The sequence below is a fragment of the Melanotaenia boesemani genome, chromosome 6 (assembly GCF_017639745.1).
Source record: "Melanotaenia boesemani isolate fMelBoe1 chromosome 6, fMelBoe1.pri, whole genome shotgun sequence".
In the NCBI taxonomy this organism is placed as follows: Eukaryota; Metazoa; Chordata; class Actinopteri; order Atheriniformes; family Melanotaeniidae; genus Melanotaenia; species Melanotaenia boesemani.
Genome location: NC_055687.1, coordinates 8,073,711 through 8,100,541, shown reverse-complemented (window position 1 = coordinate 8,100,541; position 26,831 = coordinate 8,073,711). Strand labels below are relative to the sequence as shown.

At 38.6% G+C, this 26,831-nt stretch overlaps 1 protein-coding gene across 1 annotated transcript in view; it reads left to right on the top strand.

The window, feature by feature from the left end:
* The window catches only part of col28a1b (collagen, type XXVIII, alpha 1b), a 33,730-nt gene extending 8,641 nt beyond the window's left edge, over positions 1-25,089 (top strand). The window contains exons 8-35 of the mRNA XM_041986892.1: positions 78-104; positions 193-237; positions 332-376; positions 2,961-3,014; positions 5,187-5,255; positions 5,528-5,596; positions 5,923-5,991; positions 7,491-7,559; positions 7,717-7,785; positions 10,037-10,105; positions 10,894-10,962; positions 11,611-11,682; positions 11,893-11,961; positions 12,071-12,142; positions 12,426-12,494; positions 12,594-12,662; positions 12,746-12,814; positions 12,914-12,982; positions 13,140-13,208; positions 13,340-13,408; positions 13,599-13,667; positions 15,631-15,711; positions 15,857-15,892; positions 16,295-16,331; positions 16,428-16,982; positions 18,469-18,653; positions 23,229-23,514; positions 24,887-25,089. Coding sequence (XP_041842826.1) covers positions 78-104; positions 193-237; positions 332-376; positions 2,961-3,014; positions 5,187-5,255; positions 5,528-5,596; positions 5,923-5,991; positions 7,491-7,559; positions 7,717-7,785; positions 10,037-10,105; positions 10,894-10,962; positions 11,611-11,682; positions 11,893-11,961; positions 12,071-12,142; positions 12,426-12,494; positions 12,594-12,662; positions 12,746-12,814; positions 12,914-12,982; positions 13,140-13,208; positions 13,340-13,408; positions 13,599-13,667; positions 15,631-15,711; positions 15,857-15,892; positions 16,295-16,331; positions 16,428-16,982; positions 18,469-18,653; positions 23,229-23,514; positions 24,887-25,056 — 2,700 coding nt within the window. The 3' untranslated portion in view covers positions 25,057-25,089. The remainder of the gene's footprint in view (positions 1-77; positions 105-192; positions 238-331; positions 377-2,960; positions 3,015-5,186; positions 5,256-5,527; positions 5,597-5,922; positions 5,992-7,490; positions 7,560-7,716; positions 7,786-10,036; positions 10,106-10,893; positions 10,963-11,610; positions 11,683-11,892; positions 11,962-12,070; positions 12,143-12,425; positions 12,495-12,593; positions 12,663-12,745; positions 12,815-12,913; positions 12,983-13,139; positions 13,209-13,339; positions 13,409-13,598; positions 13,668-15,630; positions 15,712-15,856; positions 15,893-16,294; positions 16,332-16,427; positions 16,983-18,468; positions 18,654-23,228; positions 23,515-24,886) is intronic.
* Positions 25,090-26,831: the final 1,742 nt, after the last annotated feature.

Below are 26,831 nucleotides of genomic sequence, written 5' to 3'. Positions count from 1 at the left end.
AAAAATGGCTCCCTCATTTTTTCTACTTCTAAATACCCTCTTCACCACATGAAATACTGACTTTAATCCTTTTCTAGGGCCGTCCAGGTTACAAGGGTAGTAAGGTGAGTGTACATAATATGAATAATATGAAAAAAAGAAAGAAAAAAAAACATGTCCAGAGAAAGTAAGTGGATGTGTTTGGTCATGCAGGGGGAGCGAGGAGAGTGTGGTGCTCCAGGAGAGAAGGGTGACATTGTATGGTCATTATTCACTTAAAATATTTCAATCAATGTCTCTCTCTCACACACACACACTGTGCCCTTATGATGAGTTATGTGTTTTCTTGCAGGGACCTGAGGGACCTCCAGGCCTGCAAGGACCAAAGGGAGAAGAGGTAATGCCTCAGGGACCATTGTGAAAATTGGTTTAAGCATTTTTACATGATGAGTCCTCAGGCCCCGTCACTCTATCATCATATGTGACTTGCGATGAATGATTTACAACCCCAATTCCAAAAAAGTTGGAATGGTGTGAAATGTAAATAAATAGATAAAGTAGTTGTTTGTGAATCCCATAAACACATATTTAGAGCATAAACAACATATCAGTTGAAACAGAGTCATTTTGAAACTGATGGCAGCAACACATCCCTAAAAAGTGAAAACAGAGTGATGTTTACCATTGTGTAACATCCTCTCTTCTTTTAAGATCTGTCTGCAAATGTCTGGGAAGTGAGGAGACCAGTTCCTGCAGTTTTACGAGAGAAATGTTGTCCCATTCTGGTCTGATGTAGGATTCTAGCTGCTCAACAGTCCTGGACCTTTGTTGCAGGATTTTAGGATTTCATGATGCTCCAAGTGTTTTTTTTTATTGGTGAAAGGTCTGGACTGCAGGCAGGCCAGTTCAGCAGCCGGACTCTTCTCCTGTGAAGCCATGCTGTTGTGATGGATGCAGGATGTGGTTCAGCATTTACTTGCTGAAATCTGCAAGGTCTTCCCTGAAAGAGACGTAGTCTGGATGGGAGCAGATGCTGCTCTAAAACCTCCATGTACTTTTCAGCATTGATGGAACTTCACAGATGTGGAAGCTGCCCACGCCATAGGTACTAATGCAGCCCCATCCCATCAGAGATGCAGCTTTTCACCTGTCCACTGATAAGAAGCCGGATGCTCCCTCTCCTCTTTAGTCTTTAGTCAGCTTTCCAAAAAGAATTTAAAATTTTGATCCATCTGATCACAGAACAGTTTTCCACTTTGCCTCAGATCATTTTAAACAAGCTTTGGTCTAGAAAAGACAGCAGTGTTTCTGGATCATGTTCACTTATGGCTTCTTCTTTGCATGATGGAGCTTTAACCTGCATTTAAGGATTTCAGGGTGAACTGTGTTCACAGACAGTGATTTCTGGACGTCTTCCTGAGTCCATGCAGTGGTTTCAGTAGAGAATCAAGTCTGTTTTTAATGCAGAGCAATGTGAGGGCCCCAAAGATCACCAGCATCCAGGTTTGACCTTCAGCCATGTCCCTGGTGCACAGAGATTCCTCCTGATTATCTGAATCATTTAATGATGTTATAAACTGTAGATGTTGGGATCTTCAACGTCTTGGAATATTTTTCTGAAATTGTCACAGATTGGTGAACTTCTGCCAACCTTCCTCTCTGAAATGTTAACCTAACAAGTTGTCAAATGCTCCTCCAGTTTTTATTTTATGCCAATTACTTTTCCAACCTTTTGTTTGCCCTTTTACATTTTTATATGTGTTGTTGTCATCAAATTAAAAAAATAGTTAATGCTGTGTTTTCCATTAAATGGTGTTTTTGTTCCACTGGGAATAAATGTTTAGTTATGTAGTACATTTCAAGACAAAAATCTCAAAGGGATTCACAGTAAAACACAAAACAACACAGGATACATAAAAACAAATAAAACTGAGAACAAGCAAATTTTAAAAGATGAGTTTTTAGCAGCTTTTTCAAATAGATCACTGAGTCTGCAGATCCAGAGGGAGCCACTGCTGCAAAGACTCTGTCACCTTTGGTTTTCAGCTGTGAGATTTGGGTTTGTGAGATTTGCAAATCATTGCATTCTGCATTTATCTACATTTCACACAGAATCCTAACTTTGTTTAGAACTGAGGTTGTATTCAAAGGTGTCCGTGATTGCAATTATTACAAAGTATTGTAATTAAATTTCAATAAACTGAAAATAATTCCAAACAACATATATATTGAACTTAAAAAAAGTAAGAATGTAATTCCTGCATCCACCTCTCATCCTTTACACCTCTGAAAATACAGTCTGCTGGCTGCCAGTCACATTAATGTACAGACATCAAGATTTGTCAACATCAGGCAGACTGTCCTCTCACCAATATGAAAAAACTGGAAGTGGAATTCGCCTTTTATTCATCTCTGCACTAATGGAATGTGAAAATTGGATTATGGGTAATCCTGGCACCAAAGTTGTGAATTCAGGCTTGCAGGATATTATTCTTTTGCAGGAACAGACGTTTTGTGGTGGGATTAGAGCAGAGACCTGGCTGCCACTCTTCCTCGCTGTCCTACTGGCACAGTGTCAATTTAACCTTGTTATTTTTCGAGCAAGGCCTGAGAATCGAATGGAATGAAAGCCATGATGTTGATGTTGATCCTGTTGTGGTCTCTCTAGTCATACAACATGAAGTTTCATTTTTTTACTTCATACATTTTTATTTATTTTATTTGTTTATTTAACAGAGACAGTGCAAGTTAATGAACATCAGTACCAAAATGTTTGATGTAAACATGCCGGATTATAGCAAAGATTGCTTAAGTCCATCTGTGGTCTGAAAGCAGGTAAAAAGATGCAGGGCTCAAACTTTTCTTAGAAAAGGAAAAAACATTGTTTTCACTGTTGCGAAAAACCACCTGATGCTAGAATTTCACTGACGATGACGACAAGTAAGACTTGTGTGCTGCACTGAGAGGTATTTGTTTTGCAGGGTGAAATAGGACCAATAGGAGACACAGGTCCCGAGGGCCCCGTGGGACCAAAAGTAAGTCCGTCAAAGACCTTAAAATGCTTTGAGTTGCAGTCATTCAGGTAATTTCCGGATATTTATGTTCTGCAAATTTCCAGCCAAAACTGTTTGATTGTTGGTTTTTCTGTCAATTGCAAAAAAAACGAATGTTAACATTAACAGGTGTGTAAATTCAAAGCCCTATAGTGATGGCTAAAAGACAGTTTGCACTAAAAAAGGCTACTTTTAAAAAGAAAAATCCATTGTGCCTCTAAAATGACAGGTTTATTTGAACATTAGAGCCACTATATAACCAAAACAACAATAATCCAGGAGTTCATTAGGAAGGTGGTCCGGATGATGAACTGCTGAGTAAATGGTTCTTATAGCAGAAACTCAACCAGGAAGAAGAGACAGGAGGAACCATCATGGAGGGATAAGCGCCAGAGCATGTACCACTGAAATACTGAAAAAGTGGTTGATATAAAAACAAATCCTACCAATAGCTAGAAAAGACTGATCTGAAAGACTGCACAGAGGAAGTACTCATGGCTCTACCACCGCAGACAGAACCCCAGATTCCAGGCTGTGGAAAGGAGCCTCTGAGACAATCCAGCACATCGTAGCAGGATGTAACCTACAGTCAGTTACGGCATACGTGGAGCATAATAACCAAGTTCCAGAGGAAATGTACAGGACCATCTGATAGATGTAGTGACCCAAAGTGACAGCAACAACAAGAAAAAGAAATATAAGAAGTAAAAAAATACTATAGTGATAGCGGAAGTAGACAAGATGCAGCAGGTGAACATCAGAAATCTCTGTCCGTAACAGTTAAGATACTTTTTAGACTCTTCACTCTTCCAGGGCCTCATGAGGAGCAAATGAGAAGGACGTACACTCGAGGGATTTAATAATGCACCACTTGATATGATATTTGGCACAAGTTGGGAAGCGATTTCACTAATAAAAAAACAGTCAAATGCATTTATCGCCTTTATGGTGATTCCCAACATGTGGGATTTGGTCACATCTTAATATAAATTGTGAGAAGTCCTGCATTTCAAAACAGAATTTTAGTGAAAAAGTCACAATATCTTTGTCCAACCAATTCCAAATGACTACAACACCCGACCCTATAAAAATGCATGGTAGGTTTAGATAAAAGGGCGTCTGTAAGAATGTCACTCCTGAGGCAACCTGACCAGGATCATGTAATAAAAATGCTGGAGGTAGAGTGGACCACAAGACAAGCAGCCAGAGCAGTAAATGTCCATTATACCACAATAGTCCACTTGCACCTTCGTTATTTGGCCACAGGAACGTCATCACACCAACCATGACCTGGCCAACCAAGTGTAATAACCAGAAACCAGATGAGACATACAGTGTGTCCCTCCTGCACATCAGAAACAGGTTCCAGACCACCACCGTTAGACCAGGTGAGACTATTAGCACTATGATGAAATTTAGATTCTTGATTTTTATATACAAGGTATCTTGACTTTATGCTTTAATCATATCTGATGCAGGGTCCGTTGTTATCTAAACCCTTTCTGATCAGAAAGGGCAACAGTCAGTAGCCACACAGCAGTTCTAAGGAGTGCTCCAAAGATAAGAAAGACAAGTTGCTTTTTATGTGGCACATGATCAACATCCAAACATCTAACTTGACTATTTGGTCGTCATCCTTGAGCGGCGTCAAACCACAAATCAGGCCACCGTGACACCTCCAAAGATGGAACCCAGACAGAGGGGAGCCAGACCCTGCATTGTTTAGGCAGATATGATCAAAACATGAAGACAAGATAACTTAGCAAAGATCAAGAATCTAAATTCCATCACAGTTTAATCACTGAGAAACAAGAAATAAGCGGTCATTTTAATACTACACAAACTACACCAGTGAATTTACATACAATGTCGTGGTGCAATATTAAATCCCTAGAGTGTGTATAACAGGGTAGATTTAGGTTAAATCTCTTTCTCAAGTCTGTGTCCTGGGATATCATTCCTAGATTGTTGAATCTCTGCTTCTTTATCTCACTCAGTGAACCACAAGATAGATGTGATAAAGTTTTGTGTGCATAAATCTAAAAATAATTGTTAAGGGTGAGGATTAGCGTTTGTTGTTTCACTTCAGCTTCTGTCAGCTGTGTTTGACGGTCATCATGTGACACTCAGCTCTGAACTGTCCACTTACAACAGGGAGACCGAGGACCAAACGGTGCACCTGGTCCACCTGGAGACTTTGGAATTGGATTCCCAGGCGCCAAGGTGACTCAGTCATATCATCAGCTATGTCATCATTGTTGTAAAAGCATCCTTTTCTCTCATATAATCCTCATCATGTGCAGTCAGTGTGCTCTGCAAGCAGGGTTGTTTCAAATAATTACAGAACATTTTGAAGACTTTTGTGTCTTCCAAAAAAAGATTGTTTGATGAGATCATCCTCTCAGTTTAGCTATTCTGTCTGTAACAGTGAAAATAATTTTTTTTACTTCTCATTTAATTGCTGGAGGGTGTTTGAAGCTGTTGGCTATTTACAGGGTGAAAAAGGTCTTCAGGGAAAACCTGGACCCACAGGTCCTGTTGGGATAGGAGAACCAGGACTGCCAGTGAGTAGGATCCAAAATATATTAAGAGCTTAAAAATTGTTAATGACTTTTAATTCACTTACCAGTAACAGCACTGTAAAACACAACAAATTGTATTTAAGCACATTTTCCTTTTAAACTGCAGTGAGTGACTCAAAGTCGTATCAATATAATTAATCACTCTTAATGATTATATGATTCTCAGAGACTTAGGATTCACTTCCTCTTGTTTTATACAAGTACTAAAGCCACATCAACTATTTTAACAGTCTGTTAGTTACTATATGCTGGTTCGTCCTCATCTCCGTACATAAATGGGTTCTTATTAAGCACCATATCTTTTCCAGGGACCACCAGGAACACTCGGAGCACAAGGAAACCCTGGAGTTCCTGGAGAAGGGTTTCCAGGACCAAAAGTGAGTGATATCTTTAATCATGTGTAGCAGGCAAACATACTATTTAGAAGGATGAGTTAAACACATGTACATATCTGACAGAAACAAATAAAATTTTAGTGGAGTGTCTTTAAACAGTCAACACTATTTTCAATATTCAATACTGAAGTAAAAAAAAGATAAAGAGTCACGATTTACACTGATTTTGTTCATTAGTAAAAAGTAAACTATTGAAATTCAAAGCAAGATTAAACATGAACTAAAAACAAGATCAGGTACAAAAGCAGTGATGATGGACGACCCATACACCTCTGCCAATAAACAACATGTAAATTAACTGCAAATGTTGCTGTTTAAGATACCCAGTTAAGCCTGATGACAAACACAATTAATCTAAAACATGAGGATGATGCACCAACAGAACAATCATCTCAGATAAAAATGACTCAGGGGTTGTTGGTTATGGGACCACATGACATTTTTATAGCACCAGTTCATGATGACGCAATCTCAAGGTGCTTTGATACAGTTCATTCCAGTTTATTGTAGAGTAATTATAATCCAATTAAAACAAATCTATTATATGAGTACAGAATATGATGTGTAACCACGGCAACATTCTGGTCAACCAAAGATAAAACTACATAATCACTGTGCTCTGAGACATCTGGATTTCTTGTACTATTATCTGTGTTTAAAACTATTTTAGATTAAAAGTAAGCAATGTAATTGTTTAAGAGTCAATCACGTTAGATCTATAACGCCTCGTTTAAGATTTTGGTCAGATTTTTGTAAGACGGGGGCTCTGTTGCACTTCGGTTATCGTGACATTGCTCATCTGATGATTGCCTGCAGTCATGAACGTACGCTCATTGTGATCTGATCCCTGCACCATGTTTGTAGGATGGAGTAAAATTAATATTTCCTGACTGAAGCGTAATTTTATAGTTAGATTACATCGCTATGAAAGTTTTAATTGGCTAATATTCTGCTCCTTCAGATACAGCACCCTTCTACTTCCCAGGCTCTGTGTCCTTCTGGTGATGTTACTGAAGATGATAACAAAAACTCTATGTTGCTATAAAGGAGCCGCAGTATGAAATCAAGATGGAACAACACATTTTTATTGCACAGAACTAAGCAGTTTAACAGATGGACCTCTCTCTCTTACCAGCTACCACATGCACAAGCGCAACTTGCTCTAAAGGTTTTGTGTTGCTGCACATTTTTTATAATTCCTGATCACTTTCTGTACATTTAACTGGGATTGGTGATGCAGTCCAGCACTGACACTACCACAATGCATATGTGCAGTGACCGCTGAAAATGGAGTCTTTGATACACGGTGATTAAGATAAACCTTTAATCATTTCTACTGAAGCATTTTAAGAGTTTTTTAAAACTGGTTTCATAATATCCAGAAGTATAAAACTCAGCAGAGATTCATATTTTAGGGTGATGGACACATGTGACATTGTTTTGAGAACAGTGATGTGGCAGAACTGTCATCTGTGTTTTAGGGGGATCGTGGATTTGATGGTCCTCAGGGCAAACGTGGCCCTTCTGGTTTGGGGATCAAAGGCGACAAGGTGAACAGACATTAAATTAGTGACTAACTTTAACTTTTAGTCAGCTTAAGGAATTTGTCAATAAATTCTGCATCACTTGCTGTTTTTGGCTGTTGTAACGTCTCAGACATCAGAGCTGCTTTTTAATAGTTTTCTTTTTTCTTGGATCTTTTCTCAGGGGAATCGCGGACCACCTGGGATCCAAGGTCCAAATGGTGCTCCTGGTGTCGGACTTCAAGGAGAAAAGGTACAAACTGGAATAATTATCTTTATAAATGGTAAATGAACGGTACTTATATAGCACTTTTCTAGTCATTTGTTGACCTTTTAAAACGCTTTTACACCACATATCACATTCACCCCATCACACGCACACGCACGAACACACACACACAGAGCAACTATACAGTGTGTGCAGAATTATTAGGCAAATGAGTATGTTGACCACATCATCCTCTTTATGCATGTTGTTCTACTCCAACCGGTACAGGCTTGAAAGCCTACTACCAATTAAGCATATCAGGTGATGTGCATCTCTGTAATGAGAAGGGGTGTGGTCTAATGACATCAACACCCTATATCAGGTGTGCATAATTATTAGGCAACTTCCATTCCTTTGGCAAAATGGGTCAGAAGAGAGATTTGACGGACTCTGAAAATTCAAAAATAGTGAGAAGTCTTGCAGAGGGATGCAGCACTCTTAAAATTGCCAAGCTTTTGAGGCGTGATCATCGAACAATCAAGCGTTTCATTCAAAATAGTCAACAGGGTCGCAAGAAGCGTGTTGAAAAAAAACAAGGTGCAAAATAACTGCCCATGAACTGAGGAAAATCAAGCGTGAAGCTGCCAAGATGCCATTGGCCACCAGTTTTGCCATATTTCAGAGCTGCAACATCACTGGAGTGCCAAGAAGCACAAGGGGTGCAATACTCAGGGACATGGCCAAGGTAAGGAAGGCTGAAAAACGACCACCACTGAACAAGACACACAAGATAAAACGTCAAGACTGGGCCAAGAAATATCATAAGACTGATTTTTCTAAGGTTTTATGGACTGATGAAATGAGAGTGAGTCTTGATGGGCCAGATGGATGGGCCCGTGGCTGGATCAGTGCAGGGCAGAGAGCTCCACTCCGACTCAGACGCCAGCAAGGTGGAGGTGGGATACTGGTATGGACTGGTATCATCAAAGATGAGCTTGTGGGACCTTTTTGGGTTGAGGATGGAGTCAAGCTCAACTCCCAGTCCTACTGCCAGTTTCTGGAAGACACCTTCTTCAAGCAGTGGTACAGGGATGAGTCAGCATCGTTCAAGAAAAACATGATTTTCATGCAGGACAATGCTCCATCACACGCATCCAAGTACTCCACTGCGTGGCTGGCCAGAAAAGGTCTAAAAGAAGAAAAAGTAATGACATGGCCTCCTTGTTCACCTGATCTTAACCCCATAGAGAACCTGTGGTCCCAAATCAAATGTGAGATCTACAGGGAGGGAAAACAGTACACCTCTCTGAACAGTGTCTGGGAGGCTGTGGTTGCTGCTGCACGCAATGTTGATCGTGCACAGATCAAGACACTGACAGAATCTATGGATGGCAGGCTTTTGAGTGTCCTCGCAAAGAAAGGTGGTTATACTGGTCACTGATTTGTTTTTGTTTTGTTTTTGAATGCCACAAATGTATATTTGTAAATTTTGAGTTGTTATATTGGTTTCCCTGGTGAAAATAAATAAGTGAAATGGGTATATATTTGGTTTTTGTTAAGTTGCCTAATAATTATGCACAGTAATAGTCACCTGCACACACAGAAATATCCTCCTAAGATACTAAAACTAAAAAAGCCCCACTCCAACTTCCAAAAATATTCATCTTTGATATTTTTGAGTCTTTTGTGTTCATTGCGAACATAGTTGTTGCTCTATAATAAAATTAATCCTCAAAAATACAACTTGCCTAATAATTCTGCACAGCCTGTATTGTTATAGACAACGTGGTCACACACATTCATACCTTAACACATCTGGAGGCAACGTGGGGTTCAGTGTCTTGTGTAAGAACACTTTGGCATGTAGTCAGGGTAAGCCTGGAATCGATCGGTGATTACCCTTCCTCCTGAGCTACAACTGCCCCATTTATTTATTTTTTTATTTTTTGTACTTTATTAATCCCAGCTGGGAAACCCTTTCTCTGCATTTAACCATCCTAGTTGCTAGGAGCAGTGGGCTGCCAGATTCCAGCACCCAGGGAGCAGTTGGGGGGGTTGAGGGCCTTGCTGCCCACAGTGGTTTTACCATTGTTGCCAGCCCAGGGACTTGAACCCAGATTCTCCAGACCAAAACCACAAGGATACCACTGCCCTAACATATAAATATATATAGTGAAAAGTGAAACAATTTACATACAACGGATGCCTTTTTTAATATCCAGACCCTCCAGGATGTTGCAGTGTGAATTCTGCACAACCTTAAAATCTGATGGTGAAAATGTGATCTGTCTCACAGGGAGACAGGGGCCCAGTTGGACCTACAGGACCCAGAGGAGCTCAAGGTATTGGATTAACAGGACCTAAGGTAAAACAGTTAGGCGGGTTTGTCCGTTATTTGCATCATACTGCATCATCCAGAAAAAGCCACTGATTATAACGGACACAGCTTATTCTTTGTTTGAGTGCACCTAAATTGTTTATTGTTATTTGAGTTGTTTTTACTTTGCTGTCAATAAAATTTCAGTTATGGAGAACACGGAGAAGCTGCTGGTGAATGATTTAACAAAGAAAATCATTTCACAGTTAGCTCAAATTTACTCAAGCTTTATTTCAGAAATAAGCCACAGGAATGAGGAGGATTAAAACTTTTTATACAAACTTTCAATTCTGGTAATTTAGTTAATGTTTACCTCACAACTTTATTGGTTATTTTTATTATATTTTCCTATTTTATCAGTTTCCTCGCTGTCCAGGTTCAATCAGTACATCCGCTCTAAAACAGGCCAAAGGGAAAATTAGAATTTTCCATTAGGAATGATTCAGTAGCTCTACACCTCTATCATGGAACAACATGTGAACATTAACCCTGCAAAAGCCAACTCTTATAAAGCGAGGAAGAACAAAACTGGAGAAGTTTTAGTACAAACAGTTCAGGCGAGGTCTCTGAAATGGCCATTTTGAACAGTTTGACACCATCCGGTCTCAAATCCCCCCGTAAGGGAAACACCAGGTTTAAAAGGTTAAAACTGCTTGAACCTTTTTATTTTTAATGTTTATTTTTAGGATCATGGGGCTGAGCCAAATAACTACCATCAGTCCCACTGAATAATGTCACTCTGACACCCCTACTAACTGTGTGCATGTTGTCCTCAGGGGAATGAGGGCCCCACAGGTGAGCCTGGACTGCCAGGTGAGAGAGGTGTGGGACAACCAGGACCCAAAGTAAGTCCTCTAAACACTGCTGCACACTTCACACTGAATTACAGACTTGGATTCAAATGAGCAGTCTGACCTTTTGGATAATCCGTAAGGAAATGAGAGAGCTCATACCGGGTACTAAAAACTGAAGCAGACTGTCAGATCAATTTTCATTTAAAAAGGCCTTGCTGTTTGTCCTGTTCACATAAACCTGATGCAACATGCTGGTAGATAATTTTTATTTTAATATGGTCAGAAAAACTGTCTCTTTGCTCTTGTTACTGGCTTCTTGGTGAACTAAATCTCTACTTTGCATCATTAAGAAAAGGGCTATACAAATAACATTATTATTATTGATATTGTTTTGTTATCAGATTAAAAATTATATAAAATTATGTTTTGTTTTGTTTTTTTTATTTAGCAAAGGCCTCTTCAAATATAAGAAAACACAAAATTACAACTCCAATTCCGAAAGTATTGGGATGCTGCGTAAAATGTTATAATTCCTGAACTTAGAAAAAGCAGCCTACTTTAGCAGAGAATCTTCATTTGTATTAAAAGAGGAATGTCTTAAATTGTTCCTGCTTCCTGGTTCAGGTTTCTGTAGTGGATACACATTTTTAAGTTTTTATTTGATTTTTAGTTTTCTTTTATTTATTTGTTTTTCTTTAGGGAGACCCTGGAGCTAATGGCTTACCGGGACTTTCAGGTCCACCAGGCGAGGATGGAAGCCCAGGACAAAAGGTAGCATCAAAGCCACTTTTCTTTCAGATAACATTATTTTATTTTATTTTATTTTATTTTATTTTATTTTATTTTATTTTATTTTATTTTATTTTATTTTATTTCATACTATATTTACACTTACTGCTATACTGACTGAGGGTACACTGCAACTTCATTGTGTATTTAATTTACAATGACAATAAAGGTTTGCTTTTCAAATGACCTCAGGGTGACACTGGTTTGCCGGGGTCCAGAGGACCCGATGGGGCTCCTGTTAAGGGAGCCCCTGGAGAGAAGGTAACAATTCCTGTAAAGTTTTTATGAGAATAATGTTATTAAGTGATCTTTTTTTTTGTTACCCTGTACTGAGGATTGTTCAAACAATTATTTTGTGTTACTTTGGCAGGGAGACAAAGGGGACAGGGGAAGCAGAGGCCAGCTGGGTCCAGTTGGCCCTATGGGGCCGATGGGGCCAAAGGTGTGTACATATATAATAGAAACAAAACAGATAAAAGTAGAAGTCAGTTAATCTGCCATTTTATTATTAGTCTGTAAAAGCAAAGATGATGCCTTAAAATGTCGTTCTCTTTCTGGTTAGAAAATTAAAACTCAGTGAAAAGAGAACAAAAAATATTCAAACCTGAGACACTGAAACCACGTTGGAAAAAAAATGAAAACTGAGTTTTGGTATGAATTTTATGTTAAAATGCATCATTAGTTATTAGTGCATATTAGTTGTGTGATGATGTAATCTGTCCCAGGGGGAACCAGGAATTATTGGCCCTCCTGGACCCATTGGACCCCCAGGCAGGGGGATTCCTGGAGCCAAGGTGAGTCAGTGTTGTACAAATGAAAGTAGCTGTAACTTTCACCAACAAGAATATATTAATTTATCCCCCCCCCCCCCCCCCCCCCCCCCCCCTTGACAGGGAGAGCTGGGTCCACCTGGTCCTGCTGGAGCATTGGGAGAACCTGGTTTGGGATTACCTGGACCCAAGGTGAGTTCAGTTCAGGTTTATAGTATCTTAACTGACCCTTTTCAGGGTAAATGAAGTAAATACAAATCACTTTTGGTATTTAGGGTGATAGGGGGCCTCTAGGGCCGATTGGGCCACCTGGACTGAAAGGTGAAGGGTTCCCCGGTGCCCCGGTGAGTACCAAAGAGTATCACACCTTGTTTTATCACCTCATTACTTCAGGCAATCACTCTCAGTTCTATGGTATGTGCCATTTTTAAAATCTGTCTTAGGGCCTTCCTGGACCTCCTGGCCTGACAGGAGAGACTGGAGCAGATGGCATCGGTTTACCGGGACCAAAGGTAACAGTTTTGCCATTAATGACATGGATGTTCTTATGTTTTCAGTTTGTTTACTTCCTCAGTGGTTATATTTCCGTTAGTGGCTATTTTAGGAAGACGTGTCATATGATTTACTACGTCTAAATATTTGAGAAGTGTGACAGAGTTATGTTTTTAGGGAGACAGAGGCTTACCTGGACCTGCTGGACCTTCTGGGCCACCAGGAATTGGTCTGATTGGTCCCAAGGTAATAATTTCAATAAAAAAAAACACAACTTTTGGGTTACTTTTGAAACCTGTATAGATACTGCTGGAAAATGCTTTGAAATTCTCATCCGTATCGCAAGAAGTCAAATGTCCTTTTTTTTCTCCCCCCAGGGTTTAGCCGGTCAGATGGGTCCACAGGGTCCCCAGGGGTTACCAGGAGAAGGAATACAAGGACCAAAGGTACAGTTGTCACCGTCAGTGAGTTTATTCAGTTTGAGATGAAATTCCAGGACATAGACGGGTGAAAAATTTTTTTTTTTAGAAATGGATATTTTGACCTGACTGGACTCCTCTGTCTGTTTTTATTAAACCGATAATTCTGAAATCCTCAGGTTTTAAACGTAACGTGTGATGTGTTGAATGTTTCTAGGGAGATATTGGATTTCAGGGGATTCCCGGACCCCGAGGTCTTCCAGGACAAGGTCTGCAGGGAGACAAGGTGATGTTGCATTGTTGAAATCTTTCATTATATCTTGTACAATATAATACAATGCTGCCATTTCCAGTACATACCATTAACAGAAGTTTTATAAGAAAAAATGCACACATCACTACTTTCAACAACCCCCAACCGTAGCTGGAAAAATTATTCTGGAGTAGCGGTACAGCTGTCATCTCTGCATGTGAGGCCACTAGATCCACTCACAGATTAATGTTTAAATCTGGCAGAAGTTTGACCACTGATGGCCACCGTCCATTCACAAGTTTGCATTTCAAGTCATTTCTACATCCATCTGTATCACAAAATGTTAGTAATTCTTACGCATTTACTTGTTGGTATTGGGATTCCTACCAGTCAATACGTCAGTATATGAAGGTACTGCACAAAATACATATCACCAGTCATAACATGTATAAAACGGGTTACTGACACCAGTACCTATTCCCACCCAAACAGATAATTAGGTTGCCCCGATACAACTTTTTCACTTCCGATACGATACCGATATTGCAGCCATTAGTACTGGCCGATACCGATATCAGTCCGATTCGCTATCAGCACGAATCATATAAACTTTTACTTTTTTGAAGTGTTTTTTGCAGTTTGGAACGTGGAAAGTGAGAAAAGGCTTAATCAAGTGATATTACTCAAACAGAGAATAGTCAGCAAAAGAAGGTATGAGCAAAAACTGACCCATTTATTATTCACCATGGGTCGCATAAATTTGAATCTTAAACATAAGACTATACAGCAAGTGAATGAAATAAATAAATAAGAAATTAGAGGACCCTGAAAAATAACCTCAATAAATCAAATATAAGCAAAAATTTATATTTTCAAAGTGCAAAATAACAATTCAAAATCACTTTAGTTATTTTATACGGTATATAAAATGTATGTATAATGTAGCGAGGCTCAAAGTGCCGGATGAAGCGTTTAAACCTGAAATTACTCACCACTGACAGGGGCTGGTCATCGAGCACAAAAAATTGGCCTATCTTTTCCGTTATAGTTAATGCCTTTTTGCTATCCCGTGGGAGTTTGTTACGTTTTGCAAGTACTTCGGATACCATTGGCTGTTTGAAGGAGACAGAAGTTTGTTTCTTCACCATAGTGGTCCTGCAAATGCGCAATAAGGTTGGATGTATTAAACTTCCCCGGTTTAGTTCCACCTCCGGAAACTTGTGCATTACAAGTGTTGCACTCAGCTGTAACGTCTTTTTTGCTCCTGCTCCTTGCTACTTTGCTAACACATGCTGCTGTGTGGGGCTCTGCATGCTGGATCTGGGCGCTGCAGGATAGAATTGCTGGAGTGGAAAAGAGAACAAATGGACTGTTTATATCAGAGATTTTCGTGTGCAGGCTGATATAATCTGATGCCGCTTTTTTCGCCTGATATCGGACCTATTTCTAATATCAATATCAGATCGGGACACCCCTATAGATAATTATTTCCATGCACTCTGGCTTTGCCCCCCAGTAGAGCAGTTGCAGTTCTGGTCAGGGGTCATAATGGAGCTGTCCAGAGTCCTTGTTAGCATCTTACAATCTCCCTCTACTGTACTACTAGGAATTCACACTGGTGTTGTTCAGTCCACCTTAAACCAATTCTGGTTTACTTCCACTTGGCTCATTTTAGAGCCATGTGTAACACTAATCCGCACTCTGGTGCAGACCAACTTTTATTTGCTTGTTTATATGTTTAATTTAATACTGTTGTTTTGTTCTTTTGGTTTTGTCATTTGTCTTTGTTATTGTTTTAATTTGCAATAAAAAAACAAAAAAAACAAAAATACATTTTTAAATCAAGTAAACTACTCTGGAAGGTGATTTGTTAAACATGGCATCAGCAAACATCTTCAGGGACTGTTTTAGTGGTGACAAGATTCTCTTTGCTGCAGTATAACAAACTTACTTTCTCATATATATTGATGAAGTGATTGTTTTTGTGTTCCTGCAGGGGGACCGAGGGTTCAGAGGTGAGAAAGGCAAAAAGGGAGACAGTGGGCAGCCTGGGGAGCCAGGAGGAATCGGACCTGAGGTATGAGATTTTTTATGTTCATATCATTTTGCTGCAGGATGGGCTGACAATTCAAGGCATCATCTTCTCATTTTAGTTTCACTAAAGTATTTATGTCTTTTAAAGCAAATCATAGCATTCTAAAATAACCTTTTTCAAAAAACAGGGCAGCATAGGACAGAAAGGAGACCCTGGACTTACAGTAAGTATCAAGATACACTCACCAAACTGTAACAATGCTAAACTTTTTGATGAAAATCTATTTTCTACATTTTTTAATTGAGCAACCCTCAGGAAATAGAATAAAAAGGTTGTTTATTCATTGATTATACCTTTATATTTCCTTTTCTTTACCCCCTCTTCCTAATTTGCAGCAGATCTATACCCGTAACTTTTAAAATTAACTGACTTTTATTGGATTAATGTGATTTTAAGCTTGAATAATTTTAATTTACTCAAATAAAACAGCTACAATGATGCTACTTTAAACTTCTTGGGAACTTTGATCAAATGAAGACTTAGCCTAAAGTCTAAAGCAAACAAGTAAAGATTATAGACAGAAATCAGTGATTAATCACGTCTATTGTATTTCGCTCTGTCACAGAGGGACGAGATCATCAAAATAGTCAGAGAAATATGTAGTAAGTATTGAATTAGAAGATAAGTCATGCTGAGAATGACTTCTTCTGGTTGTAAACGTTCTTCATCCTCCGTTTTGCATCTCTGCTCTTCATCAGGATGTGGGGTGAAGTGCCGCCAAATCCCCCTGGAGCTCGTCTTTGTGATTGATAGCTCAGAGAGTGTTGGCCCTGACAACTTCAATGTGATCAAAGACTTTGTGAACGCCCTCGTTGACCGTGCCTCAGTCAGCCGGGAGGCCGCCCGCATCGGCGTGGTCCTCTACAGCCACATTAACGACGTGGTGGTCAGCCTCAAACAGGAAGCTTCGCAGGATGAGGTCAAATCTGCAGTGCGCTCCATGAATTATTTGGGTGAAGGTACCTTTACCGGCAGCGCCATCCATAAGGCCAACCAGGTGTTCCAGGTGGCACGGCCGGGTGTGAGGAAGGTGGTCATCATCATCACAGATGGACAGGCGGATAAGAGAGACTCCATAAGTCTTGACAGCGCGGTAAAAGAAGCTCAAGGAAGTAACATTGAGACGTTTGTGATCGGGGTGGTAAACGAGAGTGACCCCCTGTCTATAGAGTTCAAGAAGGAGCTCAGCTTCATCGCCACGGACCCCGACAGCGAACATGTATACCTGATTGATGACTTCAAAACACTTCAAGGTGATAGTGTCATGATCTGTTTATACTTTTTAAAGTGCAAACCAGTATCATTTAAAAATGATAGCAGGTTAATATAAACAATACATTACAGAGTGAAATACTGGATGAAAAACATTCACACAGTTCGGCTAACAACAGGACAAAAGGTCCACTCAAGAAAACAAGGAAACATTGGAGGAAGAGCAGAGAATATACCCACCTTCGAAAATGACTGGCCAGGGTCTGGGAAGTCCTAAAATTAGCTCGACAGATGTCAATTTAAAAGTAAAGGGCATTTCTGTCAATCACTAAATCAATATATAAATTACATATTGCAATAAGTATGTTTTCATAGTGCAAACTGTGAATAGTTAACATAGAGATTATACATTACAGAAATTTTTAGTGTTAGGCACACTTTTTTATCCACTCAACTTAAATTCATCCAGTAATTCCCCTGCAGTTACAAAAAGTAAATAAAAATAAAAATGTAAGTAAATACACAATTTTATGCTATTTAATTTATAACATATGTCAACAGAATTAACATACGATTTCATATTAATCATAGTAGCATGACCATTTTTCATGCACTGTCACCTGAAGTTTAAAAATTATACTTATCTAACAGTCTTTAATTGGATGCTCTTTTTATACCCAATGTTGACACCCTCACCAGTCACCAATTTTCTAGCTATAGAATCTTTCATATTATTACGTTATATTAATATTCTGTAAACCTCCCTGTTTTTTTTCCCTCGTCTGCCAACTTTATAAACTTTAATTTGTTGAAAATTGCATCCATTAAATAAAGGTACAGATTTAAAGTTTTGTTGCATTTTTGATAAACATATTATGTTCATGGAAGATGCTGCAGGGGTGGCACCAGGTAGCTCAGCTGATTGAATAGGCACCTCATGTAGGAGGCTGGCACTATGACTACGAGTTATGGTGGTCATAGATCCAATAAAGTCTTTAAAAACAAAAAGGTTCATTAAACCTATCAATTTAAAGTATTCAGGTTATAATTATAGGACAGCCCTTCTCACTGCTTCCACTAAACACTATTTGGTTTTCCAGTTAAAGGAAATGTGAACTACTACACAAAACTTCCTTTTAATCACAAGCTTACAAAGTATGTTAAGACCTTAACAGGAAATATATTTCCATTTTCTGTCTGCCTCTAATTCTAAAAACAAAAGATGTATTCAAAATGAATTTACAGAAAGTAAATCTGGACATTGACACCGACAACACTTGGTGGCACCACATAGCAAATATTCCTACTGAAGCTTTAAATGGAATAAACACAGTGGTTATAAACTGGGGAAACAGACCAGTATTGCTTTTTTCTACATACATTAACTTCTAGGATGTCCATACATTTTTATATTTTTTTAAACAAATCATTAATAAGGCTAATAAGCATTATTTGCTTCTTCTGTTAACTATTGTGCTGTATGAATCATTTTAAACTGTAAATTCACTGTTATTATCCTTTTTGCAGCTCTGGAGAAAAACCTGCTAAGTTGTATCTTTGAGGACACAGGGAGGCATTTGTTCTCCACCATCCCGAGGTCCTTACTTCTTTCAGGGATCCAAGAAGACCTTAACAGTGTTCCAAAGCCACCATTCAGAAAAGAAACAAGCCCACCCGGCTTCAATGGAGACTTCAGGAGGGTTCAGATAGTGGTGAGGACAACATCTTTCTTTTTTTCCATAACTAGAGGAAACTAAAGTTTTCTATAATTATCTAAAATTCTGTTTTAAACTTCTTGATAAAAGGCCTGAAATCAGATAATTATGATGTCCACAGGATGCTGCATCAGCAGCTCAAAGCTCTCGGTTTTACAGTAAAGTAACATTTACAGGATTAATTAAAAAGAGTTCATTTGGAAAAGACGGGAATAGGACATGACTTTTTTTTGGCATCATCATTAAATGTACTTATAAATTTATTAGGGACTTGTCTCAAAAAATGTACTTAAATGTACTTATTTTCATACTTTCTGCTCTACCCTCTGCTTGAGTTAAAGTATGTGATCCCTACAGTCATATTGTGAGCAAGATTATTAATGTTATAAAACAATTTTTAAATATTAGAAATTGATTATTTTGGGTTGAACAAGTTCTTAGTGACTTTATCTCAGCCTTTAGACAATAATGATGTTTTTGGTTAATTAATTCTTCATGTATGAAGTTTCTGAAAACTTATTGCGGACCAGTAATTAAAACCTAACTGAAATAATGAGTCTAACTACAAAAAAAAAAATCATTGTTTTCTATTAAGTAGAACTATGTCATGTCAGATATGAAGAAAATTCCTCACTTTTCTTTGTACTTTCAAACATGTTTTTTATTTTACTTATCGTACAACAAAACTAGACTCATTTAATAAAAATGTTTTTACTTAAAGCGTTCATCTGCATTGTTATGTAGTATGTATGTATGTATGTATGTATGTATGTAGTTGGTTAAAATTATGGATTCATTTGCATGAAATCTTTTCCTAGAGGTTCAAGGTTCAAGGAATCTTTATTATCCCATGAGGGTAATTTGTTGTACAGCCAGTAGTAAAAACAATCAGTCACAAACACACAAATAACAATAAATATTTAAAAGGACTATGATAAAAATAATAAATTAATAAATAAAAACATGAGCTACTCGTTCTACAGGGCAATGGCTGCAGGGAAAAAAGAGTATTTGTGACTGTTAGTCCACCATTTTGGTAGGATGTACCTGCACCCTGATGGAAGCAACAAACATTCATGAGCCAACGGGTTGCTTTGGTCTGCAAAGATTAAACAAGCCTTGTTTAACACTCTGGTTTGATGCAGGGCTGAAAGGTTATTCAGGGAGATCCCTGCAATTTTCCCACATAGTCTAACAATCCCCTGCAATCTATTCTTGTTATTGAGAGAAAGGGAGCCGTACCAACAGATAAAAGAAAAGTTTAAAAGTGTTTCAATAAAACAAGAATAAAACATTTGCATAAAAGTCTTGTCAAAATTAAAACTATGAAGCTTCAGATAAAAATACATGCGCTGGTGAGCCTTCCTGCACACAGCGTCCACATGAAGGTCAAAGGTCAGCCTGTCATCCAAGTGGGTGCCCAGATATTTGTAAGCGTTAACCAGCTCTACTGCCTGGTTCTCAATCCTGACAGAATAGATGTTTGGAGGATTCTTCCGAAAGTCGATGCACATTTCTTTTGTTTTGCTGATATTTATATTTAAGAAGGATGACCTGCACCAGTCAGTGAATTCCTTCACTACAGGTCCGTGATCAGGGTCATCACTGCTCAGCAAGGACACGATAACTGAGTCATTTAATAATGTCACGACCTACGTGTTGGCTGCGACACTCATTTGTGTTTAAAACAAATAATAAAGGTGAGAGGACGCAGCCAGTGGCAGAGGTGAGGGAGTCTGACAAAACACCATTAACTCTCACAGGTTGTGGTCGCTCTGTTAGACCAGAGTCAGTGTTGTAGGAGTTTTTTAATCTTTCTGCTAACTTAATGCAGTTAAATATTGCCCAACATAGAAGTATTATTGACTGATTTTTGTGTTGATCTGGATCATTTTTTCCTTCAGCTCTGGCAGCGGTCTTAAACAGCTGATGTCTAAAATAAAAGAATAATAGAACTTTTAGAAAAAAGTGAACAATGAATATGTTATTGGGAAAAATAATTAATGAAAAGAAATGTAAGATGTAAATTTTGTCCCGTCTTCAGAAAGGTCAAACACTTATAAAAATAATGAAAAAGAAAAGCAGGAAATGCTGTTGTGGGAAAAAAGTGTTTTTATGATTATGTTCAGATAAACATTATCATAATCAGACATTTGTTATTCATTTAAACAATACTAAGAGATGTAGTTTTATATAACTACAGAAAGAAAACACAAGCTATTTTAATTAGGCGGGGCAAGGCAAAGTTATTTGTATAGCACATTTCATGTACAAGACAATTCAAAGTGCTTTACATAAACATCAAAGTATTACAGCAGGAAGCAATAACAAGTGCAATAAAAAACAAAGCAATAAAAGAAATAAAATAAATAAAAACAGAAAGAAAAAGCTAAGATAGCATAGATAAAATGTAAGAAATAAAGTGCCAGTGTGGGGAAAAATACTATTAAAACATGATCAAGTTTAAAGATTCAAGCTTAAAAGAAAGAGATGAAGACTGGATTTAAATATAAACCTGCATTTAAATAAACTGAGTGTTTCAGCTGATCTGAGGCTTTCTGGGAGTTTGTTCCAGACATGTGGAGCATAGAAGCTGAATGCAGCTTCTCCATGTCTGGTTCTGACTCTGGGAACTGATAAGAAACTGGATCCAGATGACCTGAGGGTTCTGGTAGGATCATACTGGGCCAAGAGGCCACTGATGTATTTTGGTCCTAAACCATTCAGAGCTTTATAGACCAGCAGCAGAACTTTAAAGATTATTCTCTGGTGAACAGGCAGCCAGTGTAAAGACCTCAGAGCTGGACTGATGTGGTCCACTTTCTTGGTCTTTGTGAGGACTCGAGGAGCAGAGTTCTGAATAAGCTGCAGGTGTCTAACTGATTTTTAGGTAGACCTGTAAAAACACTGTTATAGTAATCATATTATAATAATTATATTATCTGCAGAGTATAATTAAAAATTAGGGCGATGAGCTCGAGCATGCAGGGGAGTAATGAGTCGAGTTGCTGCTCCTCCTCATCAAACGGAGTCAGTTTAGATGGTTCAGCCATCTTATTGAGATGCTTCCTGTTTGCCTCCCTTTGGGGGGTGTATTTTAACATGACCAGCTGGTACAATATAACAGCACTGACCAAGAACACACTGGAGGGATTATAATCCAGCCTTGGGAGAGCCTTACTGGGGAGAAAATCTGTGTTTTTATCCTGAACCTGTTGCCTTTGCGACCTGACCTCAGATAAGTGGAGGGAAACTGATGGATGTAACTAACAGAAAAGCTTGTTCTTGTGGGAAAACTTTGGAGCTCTTTCAAACTAATTGCCAATTTAAATGTGTAGTTCGATTTAGCTGCACTGCAGCAGGAACAAACAATGAGATCAACATTACAGGAAGTTTTAGGGGATGCTGTTTCATTTAGGCCAAAGACATTTAGTTTGGTTTGGTCTTAATTTGTGTATCACAAGGTCAAGATCTTAAAAGATCTCTGTGGTTTTGGGACGTAGATATGAGAACTTTAAATGGAAAAATTAAATGACACTGTTGGGGAAAATATATATATATATATAAAAAAAAAACTAGTTAACATTTAAACTGCCAGGCTGGCCTGGTCCATCAGTCCTAGCAGGTTCAGATCCAGGTAACAGAAGAAGTCTTTAATGATGCTGAATATGTTATTGCAGAACCTGCAGAGAAGTCAAAGTACATTTATCCGCCAAAACGTGATTTTAGTGGACACATGAAAGGAGGAGAGTTTGATAATAAACATCCTGATACAGACTGAGCCTTCTTAAACAATGTTCTTTCAACAGATTAATCTAAAACTAAATTATCTGGATGCCGTTAGAAGGTATATAGCTGCTGGTTTAACTTAAAGACAGCATTTAAGTGAGAGAAACTCATTCCAAACCTTAATCTCTGGGGTGCACGTATCATGGTTTGGGCTTGATTTGTTGCAGTGAAACCTGGCGACATCATTATAATATAGAATTCAATATAAAGTCCCCATGAGCTGTTAAAAAAAATGCTAGATTGTGCCCAAACTTGAAGCTGAAGTTGGAGATGTATCATGCAAGATAGAAAAAACCCAAAACATTTTAGTAAATCCACCAAAAATAGTTCATAAGAAGAAATGGAGAGTTCTGGAGTGGCTCAGCAAAATGATGTAGTGATTTAAAATCGTAAATCCCGAAAATATGACACGGCAGAAAGAATTGTGTGCCAAGGAGTGAGGAAAGCCCTTTTCAGTCGATTTCAAATATTAATAAGAAATATCTCATTGAGGTTATTTCAGGCAAAAGGTAATAAAAACTATTTAAATTGGCATACTTCTTAATTTCTGTAGTTAAATAAGTGAATTCCTTGTAGTTTTTTTTTTTTTTTTTTTTTTTTTGCAGATGATGAAAATGTATTGTTTTTTATTCATAGAATTTAGAAACAAAATTCTATATTGATATGTTTCTTAATGAATGGGTGTCCTTTTTTCATGAAGTTGAAACACTAAAAAGGTTTCTATTACAACATTTCTATCTGTTGAGAATTCAGTGAATTAAAACCTTCCCTCTGCTGTTCCAGCCCATCGCTCCACCATCCAACGGCAGGGAGCCCGTCACTCCGCAGAGAACCAGGACGGACGACGACAGAACCTCCTCAGAAACTCAGAGGTTTCCCTTCTTCGACAGGGAGCCCTTCAGACCCGTAACAGAATTCCTCCCACGGTTTGAGATGAACAGCCCTCCACACCACCTGACCGGAGCCATAGGGCCAGCTGGTCCCACGCTGAGAGCCCCCCGTGGGGACGACATAGCAGCACAGTCTCCACCATCTCCTCCGCTGTTGCCCTCAGACTCCCACACATCAGGTAACTGCTCAGAGACTTTCTGGGTTGGAACTTTAACATTTTTGTTTAATAATTTACTTGCATCAGCCATTGATAATAACCATACCAGTAAAGCTGAGCTGTAGCTTCAGAGGGATTATATGTGGGACTATTTATTGACTGGGATATGCACATTAAAAGTACTGGGACCAGCAGAGAGTCTAGAGTCTCTTTTAACCAGCTATGGGCTAGAAAGCAAATAATCTTATAGCCCAACATGTTTGTCAGTTACATGTAGTGTGGTCAGTTTACAAAAACCTTTAGAAACACTACTGGTTGTAAATTTCAGAATCCTCAGGATAAATCTTCAGCTCTGGTCCTTGAGGGCCACTGTCCTGCAGGTTTTAGCCATTTCCCTGCATGCACTCAACTGGCCTAAATTACAGACTCCTGCAGAACCCGAGAATAAAGTGTTAACGAGATCTGCTTCATTTTAATCAGGTGTGTTAAAGCAGTAAAATAACTACAACCAGACAGTTTGTTTGTTTTTTAAATAATTTCTCATCAGCCATTAATTGCTGTACATTCATGTTCATGAATTTTGGTAACTTCCTCCTTAGTCATATTTAATAAATAAGTCCTTGAATATCTTGATGAAATGAATATGTATGACTATAAATAACTTCTTAACAAATAAATGGAGCCCACTGAAGCATATAGTACAGGCCATTTAAGCACAAAGCTGAGAATATTTAAAACATACTTTTTGGTTCACATAAAAAAAGACCATCAGGTTTACTTGAATAAACGAACTCAAGTGTCGAAAGACTTACTATATTCAAATGCAACACATTTTTGTATATTGTACAGGATGAGACTACATGATTAAAGCAACACTACACAATTTTCTCACCTTAAAACATTGAGCTTCGGACCCGTTATGATGGCACACCGATATTCATTATGTACACAAATTCATAGGTGACAAAGTTTTGGTGCAGTTGGTGTTACATGACTGTCAGGTGCAGGTTTCAGGTCATATTCAAGCTCATCCAGTAAATTATGGCAACTAATAACATCTTCTGGCATTTAAAATGAATTTACTCAAATAAAACTTTACATTTACAACACCGGTGCCTTCTCCTGACAGAAGTTGCTTTGGCTATAAATAAGGCTGAATGTGAAAGCAAGATGAAAGCAAAAAGTTTAAGAAAATCATTTGGGATGATTTATCTTTTGAGTTCTATATGAAATTCAGTGCCCACACCTTTCAGGAGCTACCTACACTGCATGGCATTAAAAAACACTGACAATAAATACTTAATACCAAAACAGGGTTTTGCACCAGATGCAAAGCAACAGTAAATCTGGCCCTTCATCTTGCTAACTCTGACACCTTTTTTTATTTCTGCAGAGGGATGCAGCCAGGTCCTGGATCCAGGACCGTGTCGGGACTACGTAGTGAAGTGGTACTACGACGCCACTGCCAACGCTTGTGCTCAGTTCTGGTTTGGAGGCTGTCTAGGAAACAAAAACCAGTTTGAGACTGAGAGGAGCTGTAGAGAAACCTGCGTAAAAGTCTAACATTCCTTTAGTTATGAACATAAATGTTGAACCAGTAAATGATCATAAAAGGTTGTGGTCTTATTTTACATGTGACTGTCCCTTGAAGTTCACATCGTCTCCGGTGCCTTACTGTTTCTCTTTGTTACTTTGACAGTGTTGGGATTAACAAACATCAAATGTTAGTAAAGCAGTAAAACAAGTGAAGTTTTAGGATTCAGATTGTTAAAGCTAGTTATTATTGAATGTTTTTCTGTCCTATTCATAAGAGGGATTTGTGTATTGTTAAAAAAAAGAAGAAGAGATGATGGAGAGAAAATATTTTTGTTTTGCTTTTTTTGAGCAGTTCTGTTGAAAATAAACTTTGTAACACTAACAAGCACTAACCAAAGCATTAAACATTACATTTAAGGGCATTTACAAGAAATGCTCTTAGTGTATGTCACTTTGGACCCAAGTATCTTCAAAATGAATATAGGTTAAGGCAACTTATTCCTCAAACAGTTACATTTTTCATTAATAGATTATTAGATTTGACTTATAATTCAATCATTTTCTACATCTGAGGTTTCCCCATCTTTGCTCAACATACACTCACTGGCCAGATTATCAGGTTCACCTTGATAGTACCAGGTTGGACATCCATTTTCCTGTTAGAATTGTCTTAAGTATTAGTCATAGGTTCAACAAGGGGATGGAAACATTCCTCAGAGATTTGGCTCCATATTGACATGACAGCATCACACAGTTGCTGCACATCCATGATGAGAATCTCTCATCCCACCACATCCCAAAGATGCTCTGTTGGCCTGAGATCTGGTGACTGTGGAGGCTGTTAGAGTCCAGTGTCATGTTCTAGAAAGCAGGTGGAGATGATTTGAGCTTTGTGACATGGTGCATTATTCTGCTGGAAGTAGCATCAGAAGATGCTCCACTGTGGTCATAAAGGGATGGACATGGTCAGCAACAATACTCAGGTAGGCTGTGCTGTTAAACCAGGCCACGTTTGTACTAAGGGGCCCAAAGTGGGCCAAGAAAATATCCCCCACACTGTTACACTAATAACAAAAGTCTAAACGTTTGATACAATTTCTGCTTTCATGATGTTTCCACCAAATTCTGAACCTAGCATCTGAATGTGGAGCTGGAATGGAGACTCATCAGACCAGCAACATTTTCCATCTTCTATTGTCCAGTGTTGGTGAGTCTGTGTGAATTGTAGCCTCAGTTTCCTGTTCTTAGCTGACAGGAGAAACACGGTGTGGTCTTCTGCCGCTGTAGCCCATCTGCTTCAAGGTTGGAGGTGTTGTGTGGTCAGAGATGATATTCTGCATGTCTTGGTTGGAACCAGTGCTTATTGGACTTCCTGTTGCCTTTCTGTCATCTCCAACCAGTCTGCCCATTCTCCTCTGGACATTCTGGTCCAGGCAACTGCTGCTCACTGAATATTTTCTCTTCTTCAGACCGTTAACTGTAAACCCTAGAGATGGTTGTGTGTGAAAATACCAGAAGATCAGCAGTTTCTGAAACACTCAGACCAACAACCATGAAATGTTCAAAGTCTCTTAAATCCTTTCTTCTTCACACTGATGCTCAGTTTGAACTTCAGCAAGTCGTCTTCACCATGTCTACATGACTTAAAAAAGTACAATGTGCAATAATTACTGAAATCTGGTGGTAAAAATGAGCATAAAAATTACTTTAACCTCTTAAAATCCTTCAATTTTCACCTAAAACGTGTTTTTATGCATAAAAAGCTTGTTGTGGACTACGCCTTTTACTGGACTCTTACTGAC